General features: G+C 36.7%; 1 protein-coding gene across 2 annotated transcripts in view; it reads left to right on the top strand.

Annotated features, from left to right (window-relative positions):
• The first annotated feature begins 362 nt into the window (after window positions 1–362).
• The window catches only part of pdlim2 (PDZ and LIM domain 2 (mystique)), an 82,372-nt gene continuing 59,549 nt past the window's right edge, over window positions 363–23,185 (top strand). Inside the window, exons 1-2 of one of the 2 annotated variants that reach the window (XM_081349106.1) lie at window positions 363–708; window positions 19,706–19,837. In XM_081349106.1, the coding sequence (XP_081205232.1) occupies window positions 19,742–19,837 (96 nt within the window). In that variant the 5' untranslated portion in view covers window positions 363–708; window positions 19,706–19,741. Of the gene's footprint in view, window positions 709–4,548; window positions 4,708–19,705; window positions 19,838–23,185 lie in introns of those variants that run through there. The other variant, XM_081349107.1, reaches the window with a different exon arrangement.

Genomic DNA, 23,185 nt, shown 5'->3' with positions numbered 1-23,185 from the left:
TTTAAAGATTGGATGGGGAGGGGGCCCATAGCTCTACCTTGCCTTGGGCCCCCGATTTGCTAAATCCGCCACTGAACAGTTTCTAAACAGTTGTGCTGCTTGATATTTTTTATAACCTATGATACTTTTTTTTTATTCTTTGATGAATAAAAAGTTACAAAAATAATAGCATAATAGCAAAAATATCTATCTTTTTTAATATATATATATAGAGAAGGCAGAATATATAATATTGTATTTTAAACAGAGAATAAAGCACATTTCCCTTTAGTTACCATCGTCAGCAGGTGGCGCACTAGCACTGAGTCTCATAATAATCGCTTTTAAAATCATATTTCTGTTTCATCCCACCTACTCGACCCGCCCCGCGTGCCACCCTCGCGTGCCCACCCCCAGCCTTTATTTTGACAGCAACACGTGGCATGTGAGTGAGGACCGCGCGCATGATGCTTCATCATCTCTACAGCGGAAACATTCTTGGGAAAAGTTTGAAAAAAACCTGGGCGGTGTGGGAATTTGGTCACATGGAGTGCACAGCCTAAAAACTGACGCGCTGAAAGTGTCTCAATCAGTTCTGCATTAGGAAACTGACAAGAGTGAGACTCTCCGCGCTCACACAGAACGCGTGCGTGTTTTTGACGTCATCCGCACAGGTGTCAAACCCGGCGTTGTGATTACACTCCTCACCGCGCGCCAACTCTTTACCAGGTAAGCGCATTTTCCCCTTAGGTTCTACAAGTTTATGAAACATATACCGGTATTATGTTGTATTTTTAATATTTAGAAGTGCTACCTATGTTCATACTGTGCATTTGCGTACTTCAGGTGAGAAACATGGCATCAGTTCAGCATCCTTTAGTCTTTCACTGTTACCACTGCGGCAACGCAACTGTTATTGCATCCGGAGTTTTTTTCTTGACAAGTCTAACTATCCTACGCAGAAACTGTCGAAAAACGGAGTTTTTCAGCTTGTTTAAGTGATGAATTGCGTCTAATGTGCCATGTTAATCGACACAACAGCTGTAACACTGCAGCTTGATTCAGAGGAGTATGAGCATGTAGTTCTCCATCACTCAAAAGCCCAGTTTACAATGGGATTCTTTACGGTTTGTATACATTTTTCTTAAAGCAGATTTTTAAAAACTTCAAAATTAGACCAAACTACTGTACATTTAATGAGATAAAACTAGATAAATATATAAATTCATACAAATAGATACAAATTGTAAATGGTTCAAAGGTTTCTTTTGTTTTGCACACTATGCTCTCACAAAGACCAAAGAGAACAAATGAGACTATGTGGATTTTAAACTAGTTGATGGAGGTGGAGGTCCTAATGGATTGTGAAAAACCTTGGGACACCCTTACACTTAGAACATGAATAAGGAGTTGAGTTTAGAATATAACCAGATGTTACTCCATCTAAAGCTTTAAAACGTATTGCGTTATAATGGAATCGAATTTGAAACAGTAGTAAAGAGAGACTATATATATATATATATATATATATAATTTTTTTTTTTTTTTTGGCGTGATAAACATTGAGATTCTGTATGTCAGTGTGCACTGCATTTGCTAAGAACATTTCATTTGTTCTGCCTATGATGCCCCAAAATGTTGTCAGGCAGCTCATTTGGTTTTGAGACATAATTTCTTCAATTGACAGCGATGGGAAAGTGTACACAGTTGTTTTTACTTTTTGAGGGTATGGAATTTCTTGTATTCTGGTTGAGGTTTTACCCTAGGACAGACTGGAATAATTTAGATTCAGTTATGCAGAATAATGTGAAGGGTTACAGCTTAACACGTCAGGCATCAACACTGTCCAAAGGCGCATGGTATAGCCTCAGAAATGAATATAGATGTCTGGCTTATCGGAGGTTGTATTAAAAAAAAATCACCAGTTTCTACCAGCTGCTGTTGTATTGTTGCTTTAACACAGCTCTCTGTAGGTTTAAAGTGAGCAGAAAGCAGTTTTGAGGCTGGGCACTGAATGCGAATGATGACTGAGCAGTGCTTTTGAATGGATGGGGGGAAAAAGCCAGACATGTTTCTGTATTCACATGACCAAACCCATTGGAAGTGCTTTTGTACCTCTCTATTGTCTCCACCTGTGCAATTCTTCTCTGTCATCCCTCGAATTTACCTTCTCCCTCTCTGTTACTCTACCCAATTTCCATCACCTCAAAACACACATTCTTCTTATTCATTAGTTTTGTTTACGTTCAATCCAGTGTACTTTTTTTGGCGTGGCAATTAATTGGCACTGCAAACAATAGTGTAAATTTCAGTCTCAGGATTATCGTTAACTACTACATTTTTCTTAAAGTAAAAATCCGGGTATTTTTTGCCTTCTCTTTTATGAGTACTGTGAATTCGGACATACTTTTGTCACATACTGTTTTTCGCCTACTATACAGTAGGGAAGTATGCGATTTCTGATGCAGCCTATGTCTCTAAACCCCTCCCTTTCGTGAACCTACTCTGCTCTGATTGGTCAGACGGTCCAGTTAGTTGTGATTGGTCTACAACTTACAGCGCATATCAGAAACGAAACGCCCATTACCAAATCTGAATTTCTGCTCCGGAGGCTTTCTTAGTGAATGATACAGTGATACGAACATGTTTTTTTTCCGTATCAATTCCAGCGTCGATTCTTATCCTTTTAAAATGCGTGGAAAGTGGATTCGCAGCGCTGAAAACAGCGATTTCTTGACATTTCGACAACATGAAACCAAACTCTTCCAGGCTCTTCTAGTGTATTAGGGTGGGTCAAAGTAGATGTTCACCAGCAGCCAATGAAGAGCATTGGCTGGCATTATGCAAATTTGTTAGATTGTTACGTAGGTATGTAACAGGAACTAAGATTGTAACTTTCGTCAGTTCAGAATCGGTTCTTTCTTTTAGGAGACAATAACTTTATGTTGTGTACTTTGTTCTTTAAAACTTTGCAGACCTTTTATATTCATAAACCGCTATATATGCTGCATGAAAGGTAATAATCAAAAACCATAATTGGGCACTTTAAAAGTAACAAAAATACTAGCTAATTCAAAATATCAATACAACTGGTGATGTATAAATGCCAAACTAGCTCAGTCAGTAGTGCTAAAATAAAAAGTAACCATACAGAGTAAACTTAAAATAGCAACTGGCATATTTCTACCAATACGACTTCATTAGAGGTAATATAAATAATATTTATTATACATTTCATCTGGTGGGTCAGACCTAGACTTGGGACTGGATTCCCACCCAGTGAGCTTGTTTTCCTTTGAGAATGATGCCTCCAGGCTCTCGCTCTCTATGCAGATATACTCAGTGCTAACAGGCTGTGGAAGACATAACATCCACAAACATGTCTTATAATTGCACTCAGCCTCTGCGCTAAAACCCTGTCAACTGTACAATAAATCAGCCGTGTACAGAGACCACTAGGGCAAGTATACAGTACCACTTATGGTTTTGATAGTCAACTGGACCACGAAATAGCATCCCATGCAAAACAACAATTCCCATACAGTTCCGTATTCAGATGGTTATTTCATAGTGGGCAGCAAACGGAGCGTTTTTTCTTCGAAAATGGCGGTTCTTGGATGTTTTCAGCATGCAGTATGCAAAATTTCGTGTCTCACTTTGGTTTTGCAAGAATTTGCACCATGTGTTCAAATAGAAAGGAAATTGCACACTGACACTGATATGACCTGTTATCTGCTGTTGATGATGAAAAACCTTTTTCAATTCATAATCGTCTTTTCTTTTATGTGCAGACATAGAAAAGTATCTCACGCAAGGAGGTGCACAGGCACACATTTGTCTTTAAGCCTTGTTCTAAAGGTGAATAATCCAGACTATACAAAGGTGCGTTCACACGTAGGCCTTTGCTTTGAGCAAATGAAGGGATATTTTGTAATAAATTACAAATGTGAAAATATACCATCTACTTTCCCTTTAATCAAACAGGGTAAATGTTTGAGATCGTTTAGTCAATGCTCATTGACTAAACATCATCTTGCTGTGTGAATTTGCAAGTCGCAATTGCAACATACTTTCGAAGACAAGACACTTCTTTGCATGCCTTGCATTTCCTCTTAACTGTGAAGTTAAGTACGAGTGACTGCATCTTTAATGAGGGTGCACAGTTATTAGCATAATATACGCCCAAACCATCTCCGTACAAGGGCAAAAAAAAGATGCACTCACTGAAGATCACACTCTGCATGATGGAGAGCAGTTGTCTCTCATTTCTAGTACTTTCAGTTGTTTGTGCGCACAATGTGGTATCTTGTTGCTGGTTGTCTGCGTGTCTTACCACATTTCCTGTGTGCTGTGTCTCTGTTTTGTATCAGTTAAAAGGCTGTCTATGTTCTTATTTAAAGTCTGTGAACAGGATAATATGGTAGTCGTAATGATGGCGTGTCTGTCTGCACCACCACAGTTTCTCTCTTCAGGGAAAAATCTACCCTGTGTTTTCTGTAATTGAACTTGTGCTCTATTCCAGCCATACTTTACCAAAAACTTCTCCTCTTACCACTTCCTCTGCAAAAAGAGTCACGACAGTTTAACCACTGCCTATCATTGCTACTGAGACCGTTCGGATGATCTGAACTCATGACTGTATCTGCATATGTAAATCATTACAATCATTACAAGCTTAAAGGAGAATCCTGCACACTGCATCTGGATTGAGATTTGATCTATATTGTGGTGAGCTCAGTAGTCACTATTGTTTTAAGTTTTAACTTCTAACCCTTGGTATTCAACTTTAAATGTAACTTAATTTGAGTTAAATTTAACTTTTAATGTAGTTTAATTAGATTTAAATTGGTATAATATTTAGGCTACTTGTTGGTATATAGGTTTTGGTATAAACTACTGAAACTTTGCTGTCGTGACAGTCTTACATTATGCTATGTCTTGTAAAGCAAAGGACCACCGTTGTAGCCTATTAACTAATTTTCTTTTCTTTTTTTAAAGCTTTTTGTGACTTTGTGGCCTGTGGGGAAGAATGTATCATACTTGTCAGAACGTAGAGCTTGTGAATACCTCCTGCTCTTGAGTCATGTTCATAATATCTTGTTCTGTTTCTATGACAGCCAAACAAAACATAACAGTCAGGAGGAGTGAATCCTTTAAGCAACCAAAAATCGAAAATTCACAGTAATTAGCCGATACTGGAATGTGGAATTGTAATGATTCATTAGGTGAAATTTTCAAATACAAACACACAGTCCATTATTCAGACTTAAGTCATGGCTTCTATTGTTCGTCCCCACCCAACGCCCTTTGCGTTCTTTTCTTGTCTGCGGTGTTGTTTGATGTTTCTACATCATTAAGATGGAAGGTAGCAGAGTTGACTCACTGACATTGAAAGTGATAAGAATGTGAGGAATGTTTTATTTTGGCTTTTTTTTTACCAGAATGGGGAGGTGTTGATGTTGCTGTGGCATTAGTGCGCTGCTGTACTGACTGGGTGTGTGTTGGGCAGGTGTGACTGTTAAGCTCACTCATGGGAGTGGATCATGTGAGAAAAAGCACAGCATGTTCAGTAGGTTTGGTGTGTGCTGCAAGACTAGAATCACTGTATGGATTTGCTACAGTAATGCTCATTCTTTAAATCTTTTTAATTGTAATACTAAATATGTCCTACGTCTGTAGAGTAATTTCAAACTGGGAACACACCCTGGTCACATTGTTTAAAGGTGCTAGCAATGCAAGGTCATGAACTTGAATGCAGTGTACAGTATGTTGCTCTGGATAAAAGCATCTGCCAAATGTTTAAATGCATTTAGCTGACATACTTTGCAAGTGAGACTTTGAAAAGTCACAAATTAGTCTGTGGTGATGGAAGGGGAGTGTGTAGTTTCACACTATTTCACAATTCTTGATACCAGTTTCACATCAATAGCAAGAGCTAATAGTATTAAGTTAAATATGAATAAATAATCAATGTACTTGTAACATCTAATAATTCAAGCTATAGAACAAATCGTCTATTATCACAAAAACATAGTGATAGCAAATCAACATTTAGGAATTGAAAGATTTAATCAAATGCAAAATAAAACTACTTATTGACGTAGTCTCCATTCCCCATTGCATTACTGTCAAATGTAATAAATTACCGAACGTTGTTGAAGTTGGAGTGAGAAGCAGGTTTGGTACTAAAATAATTTTTCTTAATTGAATTTAATGCTTAACTTTGTTTTAGCATTAAACCCTAATGTTCAACTGTAGGGGACTTATTAAAGTCTTTGAAGTTTTTCTGCTAACAGCAATGTTTTTAATATTAGAAAAACTGTCCACTTCCTGAGATGGTCTGAATATGATTTCCTCTAAAGTTAATTTAAAAGCCAAAATGTATGCAAACTGCTCTCAGTCCCAGTGAAATGAACCAAATTAATAGTGATATCAGTTTGAGTCAAGTGTAAACGAAAAATCCTAGCTATTTTCGAGCGGTTGGAGGACTTTGAGTTGTGTGAGAGAGAGACAGACAGACAGACAGAGAGACACTATATGCTAATTAATACACCATGCCATATCTAATTTTGATCATCTCATGTGGTATTGTTATACTGGAATTCTCTTACACATCTTCCACCAGAGTTGTTTAATTGTAATCCAAAACAACTCCAGTCAAATGAGGGCAAAGTTTAGGAATAGAGCCTCGCACAGGCACTCAAGCACCCACTGAAGACATTCACTTCATTGAATCAAAACTGCTGTTATATAACTGCTTCCGATTTAATAACTTTCCCACAGATCCGAATACTGAAATTGGCATCTTTTCCCGTTACTCTTGGAGAACGGCTTTTTAGCCCATGTTGAGTCACTCAAGGTGTTTACTGTGTGAAAATAAAATAATAATTATGCTTTATTTACCATGTCACAACTTTTTTTTTGATTAAATGCCAGAGATGTACCTCAGGGTAAATGTCTGCAAATTGCAATGCACAACAATTGCCTTGGCTGAACTCAACACTAATTTAACTTGTTTAAACAGGATGCTATGCTTTGATTTGGGAGAGCATTATGATGATAACATGAGGTGAAAAACACCTTTTGCAAAAGTATATTGGATAGTTTCTGATGACTGTAGGCCATAAAGAAGTTTCAGTTGGAGCGGTTGCAGGAGCAGTAATTACTGCAGAACTAGGCGTTCAGACTTAAATGGCACCTATTATGCCCCTTTTCACAATATGTAAAATAAGTCTCTGTCCCCAGAGAGTGTATGTGAAGTTTTACCTCAAAATACCCAACAGATATTTTTTTTACAGCATGTTTAAAGTGTCACTTTTTGGGGCTCAGAAAAATGTTTTAGTGTGTATGCCTTTAAATGCAAATGAGCTGCTGCTGCCGGCACAGGGGGCGGAGCCTCACAAGACCCCTCTAAGTGTCAGGACAATCTCATCTCACGCAATGATAATATTAAAACATAAATTCTGAGTAGCGGTGTTCATTTCGACCCGGAGTCGGACAATAATGCCCACAGAGGCAGAGAATAAATGCTGTATGGAGATAGAACAGGTATAGTTTAGTTTAATTACGGTTATAACTTCCAAATGATGGCCAAAAATATACTGATGAGTTCAATGAAGTGCATTGTACATCTCACAAAAGATGAAGCGTCAGTTCTACTCCAGAAAATCACTGTAAGGGCTGAATAAACACTGTATAAGAAGTGCGCATTAAAGTCTTATCCTTAAACTCGCTCTCTCCCTTTCATTATCATCAACATACACAGTGAATTAAACAGAAACACTCATTACAACTAACAGTAAACAAATATATACACAGCTTTTCAGGGGGTGCTTAATAAACCGGGTAAACTTTATATCCGTAAAACGACTCGATGAACTGTAATAAAGTGCGCACTCTCCATTCCATTACTGCCGTGTCCAGTAACGTTAGGCCTATCGCTCCAGAGACTATAAGCTGGATCACGAACAGTTGGTACAGATCCATTCTCGAGTAACAACGAGAGTAAATGAAGACTGCCATGTTCATTCTTACATCTTATAACAAAACACCTTAATCGCTTAGGAAACATTCTTGTCTTCAGCTGCTCCAGCATCGTAACAATGGCGGACTGTGTGTGTACTCACTCAGGGCGGGTCTATGCTAAAATGGCAGTGTCAGTCAACAGTCGTGGGAGGGGCTTGTGCAAAAGTACGACTCACTGCCCAGAATCTGAGAACGGGTTGTTCTGAGACAGTGCTTATGATTTATTGGGATTTAAAAAAAAGTACTGGGTGGATTTTTATCATTAATGGGTGATTGTGTACACACACTGCCAACACACATTTATGTTCAAACGCCATGTAAAAGTGCGTTTTGCATAATAGGTGCCCTTTAAAGCACTAGATATGATGCTTACAGTGAATATATAGTTCATTTCAGTTTCAGCCTTATTTGTTTCTTTTTAGAGTCTTGAGTGCTTCCTGGCTGACCTTACTGTCTGGTCACTTAGTTTTTACTGTAAATGAAGCAGAGTAGGATTTCTGTAAGCATTTCTGAGCAGCATTTGAGAAGACTGATTTGCACCAGGGTGGGAAATAATTAAAAAAGCTTGACAAGATTTTAATTTAGAACTAAACAGATGGGGAAATCAAGTAATCTGGATTAATCTCACAGAATTTGTGTTTTCAAAAAATTATATTTTGCTTAAAGAAAAGATTATTATGCATGGTACCATTACTTTCATGACAGTTATGCAAAATTAGCTAAATTTCCTATCCAAATCTCATTTAATTCATGCAAAATAGCATTTGAGTTTTTTCGTTCCTTCTCACAGTTGCTTTTGGCTTGCATGCTAGTGGACAATAGAAGTTACTGTTACTGAACGATGTACCGTGTTTTTATTATAATTATGCCATGGCAATTAATAATCTCCTCAGTTACTTAGAGGGTTGTGATATTATTGAAATTTTAACCCTATCATTTATATGCATTATTTAACCATGGTAGTGATATAAACAAATAGCAATTAGGCTTGTCACTACACCAGAAAAAACTTCCAAGTTTCATAACCCTCAACATTACCACATAACAAACTAATACTTCCAACCTACAACTATAAGCAGATAACTGTATCACAAAGCGATATACTGTACTTTACAGAATATCTCAGCTGCTTGATTGTGAACCATATAATTGCAGTTGTAATCTACTAAATGCGACTAACCATTGTTCTAACCAGACACAACACGACAAAGCAACACATGATAAAAGTTATCTTTTCCATGTCAATCAGATTTTTAGTCCTACACAGCCGTGACTGCGATATGCAACAATAGGCCTATACTCTGTTTAGAAACGTTTTTTTCTTTTTCTTTTGCAATGTTGTGGGAACAACATGCAAAGTATGACATTGATAATACTAGGTACTGTTTATGTGATTTATTTAATGTTAAAACCGTCTAATGTGAGTTTGAATAATTTTGTGTGACCTTTATGGTGGAAGCAACAACGGAAATTCCACCTCATATCTTGAAAATAAATGGAAGGAAAGAAGAACGTTCAATCTGTAAACCTAGTGTGAACAAACAAGTCTATTCTATGACAGATTGTTTGTCACTCAGTATGTATTTTTAGTTTATTTGTTCTGAGAATTTCACAGTGCAAAACATCATTAGTACTAAAATAGGCTTAAGTTTCTTTTATTCTTTTGCTTTTGGGGTGAAATATGACTCCTTATGAACCTTGACAGGTTTTGTGAGATTCTACCCTTTCTCCATCCTCAATCTAACTTATGATAGGTGCTAAAAACTAACGTTTGCTATATAATGTTTCACTAGCTCTTTAGCCTTTCCTCAGAAATCCTCTGACCTTCTCAAGTTTAAACTGAGTGCCAACGTACCACACAAAAAAGGCAGCTTTATGGGTTCCAACACCCCCTCACTTGGATGTGAAAGGGTTGTAACTACGCAAATGTTTTTGACTTATGTCCTGTAAGATTCAAACTTTCAGCCTTGGCCAGTTCCTGCTCAGAATGTTTTCTTTCTTCATGATGTAGTTCAGAATACAGACCTCCAGGCACTGGTTGATACTTGATGATGATTTTGATTTAGGGATGCACTGAAATTTCAGCCATTGTAATTTAGGTTTAAAAAAATGCCTTAACTCTCTACTTTGAGTTTTTAAATCGGATTACAAAAAAGGTTGAAAATATGAGCAGAAAAATAACAGGAGGAGACGGTGTCTAGGCCTATTCTATTCTAGATGTCTATTCCTCACTATTTCTTTACTTAGGTCTGACATACTATCTTAACATGGTGTATGCTAAATATGTTTTGTAAACTTGAACTTTTTTTTTTTTACATTTTTAAATACGCTTGTAAATGTGACGCGACAGATCCCTAGCGACCCGATCATCTCTACTAGCTAGGTCTAATAGTAAATAAACACGAATGAACACTGTTGAAAGATACAGTACAACTTACCGAAATGTATATTCCTCATACATAATATCGACCAATCAATCAAACAAAGGGGTCAATAAAACAGCTGGAGAACAATCATGTCACATAACATTTACCTCAGGAAAGCCATTTAATGACCATAATAGACTATAGCACATTAGTTGGCTAGAAAAAAAAGAGCTATAGAGTATTTTGCTAAATATGTGTACTATATTACATATTTATTATATTTTTACTTGTATCATTAAATAAAGTTGTTATTATATAAAAAAAAACACTTTATATTTAATTTGTTATTTTTAACCCTTAAATAATACTGCCAGCTTATAGGGCTCTCTGTATGAAGAGTTCAGATGCAAAAACCTCTAAATGCCATCTGAAATTTCCTCCTAGAATGATCATTTTTATGAAGTTCGTATATTTAAGTTCAGTAATTTCACTTAAATGGCAATGAAAATTACCTATTAAAAAAATGATCATTCTAGAAGAAAATTTCAGATGGCGTTTAGAGGTTTTTGCATCTGAACGCTTCTTATGTTTACAGCATTAGGTGAGGAGTTTTTTTCTTGAGAAAAATTAACGCCTATCTTGTGTACCTAATAATTATCCAAATGAGTCAATATTAAATCAAATCACAATAATTGAATTGAAATAATAAAAAAGCTTAGCTTACAGTACCATAAATTGTACCATGTAAACATTGTAACATGTTGTCACTAAACCTAATAAAATTGTTTAGTTACTAAAATGTTAGTGACAATCACAATACACTTATTGATGAGACTTTTTCTTTTTTACACCCCCCCCCCCACCAATCCCCCCGCCGCCATAAATCTCACTCCAAGCTAAACTCAGAAGTTGGCAGCTATGGTTTATGTATATGTTTTTGTATTGACTTGTTTGTTGCATTGACTGCTTCAAATTTTGCTAGAACCTCTATTAAATTGCATGTAATTGTTTAGGTTTTGTGAATTACTAAAATAAAAAATGAAAATTTGTAAGAGATTTGTGATATAAGGAAAAAAATTTTTACCACTCATAGTTTATAAATTTAAACTTAATATATCCAGAATCATGTGTTTATTAGACTAGTCAAGACTAGACAGCTTCTGCAAGTCAACACTTACATTGTTACATCGTCGTTTACATTGTCTTTTTTGCACATTTATGTTTTGCTTTACATTTTTACAAAGGCTATATTCAATTTATTCTTGTGTTGATGTTACAGTTTAAAATACATTATTGTAGGTTATATCTGTTTTCAAACTGGCATGTGACAAATTAAGCTTGCTTATAGGCTTGTTATACTACCAGTTGTAAGGGAAAATAGCCTGCTGATATAAAATTTTATACCAATTTAAAGGGGAACCATTATGAATGAAACTCACTTTACAACAACAGCCTGCCATGTGTACAGGTGTTTTTCATACACTTTCAAACCTGGATGCGCATACGGTGGTAACGAACAACAATACCTTGATGTACCTTGACTAACTTTTATTTGAGGCATCCTGTTCATAATAAGCTATTAAGTTTTGTATTAATTTGTCCTGCATTGATTCAGTTGATTTTAGTTGACCAAGTGAACACTTAAGTTTAATGTATAATAATCATAATGCAAGGAAACATAATGCCAATGAAAAATATATGCCATTCGTAATGGCATTTGACTGTGTTTGATTTCATAGATTAAGTAGACCAATATTTTATATGCATATTTTAGTTTCGATGTTCATTTTAAGAATTAAATTTATAGACTGAAAATGAAATGTATGGAATTTATTTCAGAGCATCATTTGTGAGGCTGCACAATAAATTGAAATTGTCAAAATATTGCATATATATGTATATATCGCAACAGCTTGCAATAACTGGGGTCATGAGTAAAAGACAGAGAATCACTGATTGCTCTTGGCTGAATAACTTTTGTAGCTTTAATAAGAATCTCTCTCTCTCTCTCTCTCTCTCTCTCTCTCTCTCTCTCTCTCTCTCTCTCTCTCTCTCTCTCTCTCTCTCTCTCTCTCTCTCTCTCTCTCTCTCTCTCTCTCTCTCTCTCTCTCTCTCTCTCTTCTCTCTCTCTCTCTCTCTCTCTCTCTCTCTCTCTCTCTCTCTCTCTCTCTCTCTCTCTCTCTCTCTCTCTCTCTCTCTCTCTCTCTCTCTCTCTCTCTCTCTCTCTCTCTCTCTCTCTCTCTCTCTCTCTCTCTCTCTCTCTCTCTCTCTCTCTCTCTCTCTCTCTCTCTCTCTCTCTCTATATATATATATATATATATATATATATATATATATATATATATATATATATATATATATATATATATATATATATATATATATATATATATATATATATATATATATATATATATATATATATATATATATCATACAGTAAAACTAAGCAGTGTTTTATTTTTACATTTGATTATTCAGTTTCTGTTGTTAAATAAACCTAATGTAGGCCTACCTGAAACCTTAAACCCTGTGGTTTACACTGGTGTTAAAATAACACTTCTTAAGCTACAGTAAAACAGTGCAGCAAAAAGAATGTGAAACATGTAGATTATGTCATTTTAAATATAATTTAAAGATAATTTGTTTATTATACACACTTTAAGCATTATCATATCGCATATTGAATTTCGCATTATTTAATGAGATATCACACTTTTCTTCAATATCGTGCAACCCTTAATCACTTGTTCAACAACGTTCTAAAGCCGTGATTCATCCACATCACCATTCCATTCCGATCCTCTCACTAGCTTTTTAAATGGACACAAATACCTGCTAATAGTTTATAAACATACTTGATGTAGTTCTGAGGTATTTTGATTTATCCCTGTATTATCATAGCATTATGCCTCACTAATAAAAATGTCATAACACTGGCCACTGTGAGTAGTCTGTGAAATCATGAAAGATGTGGGAAAGCTGGCAGTGTCATTTGGCCAGTTTGAACCAGTAATACCAGTCTCTGATGGCCCTAACCTGTGATCTTTTGTTTGTGGTGGAATGTGTCGTATTGTCTGCTAGTTTACATGGGCTCATGCTGACATGAGCAAAATCAGAAGTGTTGTTAGGAAACAGCTACTCAATACTCAAAAATTTGCCCCAAGATGACACAATTTCCTTTCACAGTTAATGAATAAGAACAGCAAGAGGATCAGCTTAAATCCAATGTGCCGTTACTATGTATTTAAATGGCACAACTGCACATTACAGGTTCGTTTGCCAGTTTTCCGTTCTCACATCTCCTTAAATTTCCTCCCGCTGAAAAGCCAAAGAAACTTAAACTAATGGACTTTCGGCAAATGCCAAAAGGGGAAAATGGAAACATGGACTCCCCTAAACTTGCCATTTATTTTTGAGATGTAAATACTTTCACTTTCCCAGTCAGCTGAACAATGTCTATTTTTATCTTGCATACAGTAGTTACTCTCCCTCCCTGCCTTTCCTTCCCTTTGTGATTGAAAATGACTGATTTGAAAAATGTAACAGAAAACAAGTTCAAAACCAGGTACAAAATCATGGTTGTTGTGGCTCAAATGTACAACCGCTCATGTGTCGGGTTGGTAAGATTTTGTAATGTTTTTGAAGGAAGTATTTTATGTATTTTAAGACTGTTTGATTAAAAATAATAGTTTATAAATGTAAATATTATTCATTTAAAACTGATGCCTTTCTACTTAATTGCCATTCTCAGATCAGTCCAGAAGAATTTGTCTTCTACATTCAGTGCAAAAAAACCAGCATAAGTGCACTGAACATGATAAAAGAGCATCTAGTAATGTTCTGTTCTGTTCCGCTGGTGCTAATGAGAGCAGCCGAGGATCCACTCTAACATGTTGGATTAATTGAGGTTCTGAAGGGAGGGAAATGTGGCTGCTGCCTCCTCTGTGATTACATAAAAGCTCAATAGCTACGCAGAGCAACCCGAGTCTCTGGAGCCCTCAGTAATTAAGAGAGATCCTCCCGAACAGAGGCCTCGTTAAGGCTGCTAATTGCCTGGAGAGCTAATGATGGGGTAGATTTGCATTCCCTCAGACCAAACTCTCCAAGAATGCAACGACATCCGTAGCCTCAACTGGGTCATGGTGGTAGGGGAGACTGCACTTGGTGTGGGTTTGTTTGTCCCATGAATGGAGCCAATTTCAAGCTTTCACACACTTTCTCCTGTTGATATTAAATTCAGGACAGTGTGACACAGACGGTGACCTATCTACGGTGTTTACATGCCCAAATTCTTTAAATTCCTCCTTTAATTACATCATTATAAGGGTTGAATGAACCATGTGGTCCTTTCAAAACCCAGTAAATGCAATAAGGTCTGGTTGTATGACACCATATGCCGTGTAACTTTACAAAGGTGTCAGCTGGTAGAGATTATGCTTATTATATTACAGCTGAATATACTGGATTTGCTGTATTAGTAGTCATCATAAATACTTTACATGTAAGAGTTAGTAAAAACAATACAAAGATGTGTTTCAAATGTTTCAGAGTAGTTATATTGTCTCTTAGTTTGTAACCATTCTTTTTAAAGTATGACATTTAGGGATGCGCTGATATTTAAAGGGTCATGATATGGATTTTTTTTTTTTAACTCTTTAAATTATTTTGACATGTTCTTTGAGGTTATAATGTTGTTGTTGTTTTCCACAAAATATATAAAACATATACATGTGGAAAATATCTATGAAATAAATATATATTTCACTTTTGGTTTTAAATTCACAATCACATATATAGGCCTATATTTTGAGGGCATCAGGGAGCCACTATCAGTATGTGTGGTATTAAAATGCATGCTCACTTTTTACTTTTTACATTTTTTCCGAATTTGCTAACAAGCGTCAGCTTCTTTGTGTATAGGCTGAAACAACAACAACACATGCTTATGTAATGTGAAACAATTTGCTGTGGAATTTCCAGATAATTATGATGTATAAGATAAAAGTGCTAAAATATTTGTCATAGCTCTCCTAATGTTAATAGCTCTCGGCCCTTTAATGACTGGAGACTTTTGATGAGAATTTTTCGGAGTTGCATAAGAATATCAAAACTATCAAAGGTCAAATCAGGGTGAGTAAGCGGACAAACAGGGAGAGATAAAGGCTGTAAACCTTAGTTAAGTATCAAAGAAACAATCTGCCCACCCCTTAAAACAGTAGTTTTACAGCGTATTCCTAATCTGAGATATTTACAATAGCTAACTACCTTATTTTACAACACAGAAGATATTTTCTGTGCTGCACTCCTGAGTCATTAGCTGCTATAGGAACGTAACTAGAGGAATAACAAAGTGCAGTACAAGTTATTTGCAATACAAACCAGTACGTTTTATAATTATTATATAATTAAGACATTAAACCGGAAGCCTCGCACATTTAAGTTACAAATGGCTGTATCTGCTATTGCATTAAAAACAAGGTTGATAAAACGATTATAGATAACATTTCAGAGCCAATATGCAAATAACGAATTCGATTCTCATACAGTACGTCACTTGTCTTGGTTTTTGAAGCGTCCAGGCATGTTTTAGCTGTAAGGTAAATAGTTCAACACCTTGGTGAGATCTTGTACAAGGCTGCTGCAGGCCAGTGCTTCACTAAGTCTTCAGTATTCTTTAAGGGATCATTCAAAATTCTTAGAATATTTCTTAAAACAGTGTTTTTCTAACATGGGCCCTTGGTCCCTAGTGCCAGGATTGAAAACCACTGCCTTAAACATCATTTAAGCCTGTATTAAAGCTACAATGCACTCGACATTAAGCCTTATGTGCTTTTTATTTGGTGTAAAAAAAAAAAAAAAAAAGCAATATTCTTATCAGTAATCTCTATCAGCTCTTACTTGCCCCCTTGAATTGATTTCCAAAGCATCTTTAATCTTTTAAAGGAGGGCTTTTTCCCTAAATGTTATCTTTCATGTAAAATTCTTACATTTTATTATTAAATTCAATTAGAATAAGACGACACTATTGGGCTGTTTCGAATGAAATCAGTACTGAAATCAGCATCTTTCTTCTTTAGAGGAAACAGAAACTGCATTTGAAGTGGCGTTTAGATGCATTTAGATAGACTGTTTAATGAAGCTCAAGAGACTCCATAATGTTTTGAGATTTAATGTTTTATATATTTATTTTCAGAATACACAAATATTAAATATTGGAAAAAATGCAATGATACTTTTAAATGAAGTTCTCGTCACAAAGCTCAGTGCAAGTAGTCCATTGCATATTGAAGAGCGACCGGGCGCAGTCTTGGCCGATCATGGAATTTAATGTATCCTTTTATGTTCTATGGAAGAAGGAAAGTTTTGTGGTTTTGGATCGACATGAGGCTGTGTAAATGAAAAGAATATGCTTTGGTCCCAATGGCATTCAAGTGGGAACTATGAACCATCATGTCTCCAAAGAGCTCATCGTTGAATGTTCAAGAATGTTCAAAGATGTTCAAGATCAACACTAAGGCTGGCTGAATTTTTAATATGAATGTTTGCTTTAGCTGCAATATTATTTTGTTGATACTGTATAACATTGCCAACATTGCGAAGAGTATGGTTTAATGCACTTTTATTTTGCCATGAAGTTTTCTTGATTGTGTAGCTTTGTAGACATTCATGTCTGTGAATAAGTACATTTAAAACGGATTTCATCTATTTATCTGTTTAAAACAAACTCTAAAATGGATTTATTTTAACATTTTAAATCTACTTTGAGCTGTGTCAGACTACTTGATGATGATGGCTCATCAGTGGAAAAAAGGCTAATAAATGAATTAATACACATTTTAACACTCAGTTAGGTACTATACGGTTATCTGGACCACACGTGACCACAAACGCTCTTGGTTGGTCGTAACCCCAGTGACGGGTAGGTTTAGGGGCGGGGTTGGGGTAGGTCATCACATGTGGTCCGGATAACCGTATAGTACCCTCAATTATCTAAAATAGTTGTTCAATCATTTAAATTACACGAGGCAGTTTTTATATCAACTTTTCATAGCATAATTGTTTCTACTCCAGTTTGTTGTGAAATATAAACGTTTAAACAACAAACTGTTATAGCTTGTTTTCATGACAGATTTATTCAAATATACATTAAATGAAGACATCACTAACAGTTAAGTAAAAATATGAGTATGTAATACAGTGCATATAGCCTATTTAGAAAAATGCTCTGAGTTCATGGACATTAAATAGCTTTCATGAGGAAACAAACGTTAAGTGACATTGTATAGCCTACAAGCTGTTTTATTGATGTCTTTCCCCGGTTTAAACACTGATTGAGCGATTACATGAGGCAGGATTCATTTTGGTAAGTTGTAATGTATCTTTCAACATACATATTGGTGTTCATCCATGTTTATTTCGAGCTGTAACTAGTAAAGAAGAGATGAGATGATCGGTTCATTTGCGTTTGATCCTTGATGCCACTTAAACTGAGGCGCTGATCTGTCACACCATATTAAAGATCGCCAAAAAGACGTTTGTTTGAATTTCATAAAATCGTCAATTTTAAAGTTGAGACTACTTATTGGATGGCAGGCTCGCTACAAATGTTTAGTGAAGTTTTGTTCACGCATCAACAGAAAACAGAACAGACTAAAAGGTTTTCGATATAAGAAACCATATCATTACCGATTAAAATCAAGAAATTAATATCGTCATATTGACTTTGATCTTTTTGTGAGTGGCAAAATGAGACAAAGCGTGGATATAATGGTTTAATAAACGAAACTACGGTAGGCTACACATACAACTAAACTATGCAAAGATTGTATACAGAATCAAGAAGTAAAGAAAAGTGAAGAAGGAGCGAGAAGAAAAGAGAATGGCAAGATTACAATCAGTTAACCACAACCTACAAGAAACATCAAAGAATCAGGGTCACCTTAAAGGGGCACAATAACTTAGAAACGCATCTAAAGGCTGCGAACGGGTACTTGCATTGACTTTGGTTGCTGAACAAGTCCAGTTGCAGGAGGTTCTTGAGATCCTTGATGATTTTGCCAGGAGTGCGCTGAAGCGTTTGTTTGGGTTCTTGGGGTGGTCCACGTTGAATCCAAAGAAGTTAACTTAAAGTTGCCTGAAGGAGACAGGAAAATGTTGTCTCAAAGAGATTGAGCTAAGATCTGAACTAATCAGACACTATTAAAAGTCCAATCAGTTCACACCCATTTGGTGAGGTGGCCAATCAAAGATGACTGGGAGAAAGTCTTTGTTCCTTTGGAGTCTTTGGAGAATCTGTGCAGCCTTTACACAAAAGTATGGTAAAAATACACATATTATGCAATTTATCATAACACATTGTACACCATTGATTATAAAATCAAGAGGATTCTTTTGATACCAAGAAAGAGGGGAGTTAAAGACTTTAAAGCAGTGATTCATCATCTTTAGATATCAACATTTGAAGTTACTCTAACATAACCAAAGAATCATAACTAGGCTATAAAACATAGGGACATGCATAAAACACAGGAGAAATACTATAAACATTTGGGAAAGTTTGTGGGTAAGAATGGAGTAAATATCCTTGTTGTGTGTTGGAAGGTTATCTCAATGGCTAGTGCCGTCTGGTCTCCTGTGCTGTCTTTGAGGGTTGCAGACAGTCTCTTGCTGAGATCGGGAAGCAGAGGTGATAACGGTCTTTGAAGAGAACTGGTTTGAGGGCCGATGACAACGGAAGAGGGGGAAAAATGTCTAGAGCATTTTGATTAAGTCCATTCGTTACACAGCTGACTGTTGTAGATTATCCATGAACAGTCAAAATGTGCCATCGGAGAAGCGCTAATTAAACATCCGTTTCGGTCATTGATTTTGGCAATCAAACCATTTCATTTCAGGCCGAAATTTCAGTGTATCCCTAGTTAAAATGACTTAAAAAAAATGTTTATCATTAATAATGAAGACAATATTACATTTTTACACAACGCAAACTGACTCTAGAGTGCTTTCACATTCTCCTCATGGGTGCTACATCTTTAACAACACACTCCAGGAATGTCAGTCATTTGGCACCTTTCTATGATTCTTGGTTGCTACAGTGTCGGTGGATTTGAGCTGCAGTCATGTGGAATGGGATGAAAGGTGTTCTGAAGAACAGGTGAAAGCAGTTTACCTTTCAACAGCAGCCAGTTGCTCAGAGTTGTGGAAACTATGAGACACATCTGTGGCAATTCAGCTTGATGTCAAATTAAACTTGACTGAGTCTGCATCTGTTGGTTTTTTCCACCTTTTTTTGCCCCTCTTCTCACACTCATTTTTTTTTTATCACCCCACAGCACTCCTGAGAGCATTGGGTAGCAGCCTGTCATCACATGATGCCATTTACAGTGAATTTGATTGGCCCGTCTCCCTGGGGATTCAGAATATCTGGAGGGCGAGACTTCAAGAAGGCCATAACCGTTTCCAAGGTAATTTTCATCCCTGTTTACCAAAGTTAACCAGTCAAGAACATGGTTCATCTCTTTTTTTTCTTTTTTTGCTTTAGTGATCAAGGCAATGAACCTTCATACCTAAATGCTTCATATAACATCTTACTTTGAGTTATTAACTGGTGTCTTACTGTTTTGCATTCTGTCTCCTTGACTGCTTCAACCAAACAAGAACTGGATAATTAAAGAGGAAGTTCCTGGTTATTGTATTGCATTGCGGATGGTCAAGCTATTGTTTTCCCCTTCTTTTTCCTTGCCGGTATTCTCCATTCTCTTTTTAGAATAATAGAAAATATTTTGAACTTAAGCTACAGTTAGGTTTAGCCACAGTATTAATCATTAGGTTCACACTTTTATGTAAATCTGAGTCTCTCACAATTGGTTAATCAATCCACTTTTTTGCGTTCAAGCTTTTAAGACTCTGGCATTTTTGAAAGACTGTTTTTCATTTGAGAAGTTTAGAATCTGCTGTACTTCTGCCACCTAGTCTGGAACCCATTTATTTTTGTTTTTCATGGGCTTTGGGACAGTTTTCCAATTAAATTAAAACAGTTCCTCTCAACTAAATTTTTTTTTCTCAGTTTTTACAAAAACTAATTCCATGTTGTGATCCAAAAATACACCACAGTGTTTCTAATTTAAGGCAGCTAATGGAACCTTTCATTTAATATCCTGGTCACATCTGCACTGTAATCCAGAATACCATTGGATTTAAACTTAAACCACTTAAAACATTGAGACTTTAAAATTTTTTGCCTCTTCAAGTCATCATAAAAGGTCTTCTGGAGAGACTTGATCGCTTTATATGATATACAGATTTAATTTAGACTTATATTCACACATAAACATTGATCAATGCACACCTCTCTCTCTCTCTCTCTCTCTCTCCCTCTCTCTCCCTCTCTCTCTCTCTCTCTCTCTCTCTCTCTCTCTCTCTCTCTCTCTCTCTCTCTCTCTCTCTCTCTCTCTCTCTCTCTCTCTCTCTCTCTCTCTCTCTCTCTCTCTCTCTCTCTCTCTCTCTCTCTCTCTCTCTCTCTCTCTCTCTCTCTCTCTCTCTCTCTCTCTCTCTCTCTCTAATCACATGATGCTTGCTTGATGCAATTTTCCCTTTTAGGTGAACTATTCCAAGTCAGAGTGTAGTGGCAGGAGTTTGGCATGGGCACAAATATTGTGCTCCCCTCCTTGCATTGTTTTTGTCTGAACTAACCCTTCCTGACCCTTCATGATTCCTCAAGTTTTTCACGTTTTAACACTGTTGTGATTTGGGTTGCTTGAGACAAACCTCAGAAACTGCCTCCTGAAAACTACCAATTGACTTATATTCCTATAAAAAATACTTGACACCACTGACAGTCATTGCATAATTCAAATTCTGCAGATAAGTATGAGGGTAATCTGTTTCTCATGTCATTTTTGCCATCATATACAGAGGGTAAGTATATTCCAGAGGTATAGAGTACCTGAAAACCATACTTGAGTAAAAGTACAGATACAGCAAAAATGACAAGTCACTAATTCCAGTAATTCAAGTATGACAGTATGACATTAGGAATTATCGGGAGGAGCAAGATGGCAGCTGGCAAGTTTGGTGTGCTTGTGATGTTTTTAGTTTACATAATTATAAAGAAATGTCTTAGACAATGGCCCTAGAAATGGCATGGATGAGTGCTTACAAAGCAACTGTGTCCACCCAAACAAATTTTTAGTTACTAAGCAGTTGGACTATGGAAAGAAAACTCTGTTGGAAATGTTCCTGTATCCTGGCTGGTACTCAGCCAGGCGTAAATCAAATGCTGGAGTTAAGCGACAAATTAACGGTGGGGCTTTAATCATCTGTTTGTACCTGCTATTGTCTGGGGATATACACCAATGTCCCGGTCCGATGCCCGACTTTGGACCTAGAAATACGATGGAAAGTGCAACAGGTGTGATGGTATGTAGGCCTTCCAGTCGACGCAGTGATGGGAGCAAACATTTGTCCATGAGTGTAGCTGAACTGGGTGGAGGAGTGCATGGAGTCTTTGAGAGAACAGAGCTGGGCTTGGGAAACACAACGCTATCCCTTGATGAGTGCAAACAACCCAGGAATTCAGACCCACAGCTCCGTTCAGTTCAGTCACCCTATGCGGTTTTGGAGGATGCCTGCAAGGTTAAGCCAAATGTGGATTCATTCCTTTCGATGAGGAGACTTCACTTGCTTCATCTTAACATCAGAAGCCTTCTCTCTAAAATCACTGAGATACGTCTCCTCAGTAACCGCAATAAGGTGTTTTACCGAGACATGGCTGGACAACACCATTAAGGACGCCGAAATTGAAATGGAGAACTATTTTTTAATCAGAAGAGACCAAAACCGTAAAGGTGGAGGTGTGTGTGTCTATGTGAGATTGGACATTTGTTTTAAACAGAGAACAGACTTGAATAATGACCAAATTGAAGCGGTCTGTTTAAACATTCTGTTGCCGAAGAGCAAGCCAATCTTAGTTGAAGCTTGCTACAGGCCACCCGACCAGACAATGTTTTATGAAATTCTAGAAGAAGTCTGCTCAAAGTGTGTGGACTTTGTCAAATCGGAAGTTATCATGATAGGAGATTTTAATACTGATACTCGAAAGACTGACCTTTCCGGCTATAAGGCGTTAATTAATTTTTGTCACTCATTTAGTTTACAATAGCTGACCAAAGAACCAACGCGTGTCTGTTCTTCCACTCAAACTATTATTGACCTTGTTCTAGTGTCAGAAAAGTCTAGGATAGCAGAAAGTGGGGTAATTAATTATGGACTGAGTGATCATTCTATTGTTTTCTGCTTTCGAAAAATAAAGCAGTGCTTAATTGTCAAAGCTCTATAAGAATCAGTAGTGATGGGGACGAGACCGCCTATGCCGAGTTCGAGTCAAGACCGAGTCTTTGAGGAAGCAAGTCCGAGTCGAGACCGAGTCTTTAGGAGTCGAGACCAAGACCATAAAAACATGTCAGTTTTCATATTCATGATTTAATATCACCCCAGTTAATAATCAACAGTTAGGCCTACTGACTAAGCTAGATTGGGAATTGTTTAGAGGATCAGTCTTAACGTCTTAATATGGACTATGCTTTTACTATCATTAAAAAAAATCCCTACCACATGCATCATCTTCTGCCTATTTTTCTAAACTGCTTCAACAGTGCTGCTCTGTCATCAACATAAGCCCACCCTGACTTTTTTAATCATAGTTAGGACATGCAGAGCAAATAAAAATTTTCTAGTGGTACGTATTCTAGTGGACTAGTGATGGGGACGAGACCGCCTATGCCGAGTCCGAGTCAAGACCGAGTCTTTGAAGG

This window comes from Scardinius erythrophthalmus, assembly GCF_964197995.2.
Source record: "Scardinius erythrophthalmus genome assembly, chromosome: 20".
Classification (NCBI taxonomy): Eukaryota; Metazoa; Chordata; class Actinopteri; order Cypriniformes; family Leuciscidae; genus Scardinius; species Scardinius erythrophthalmus.
Note: the sequence above shows the minus strand (reverse complement) of the source record. Positions and strands in the feature narration are given on the sequence as shown.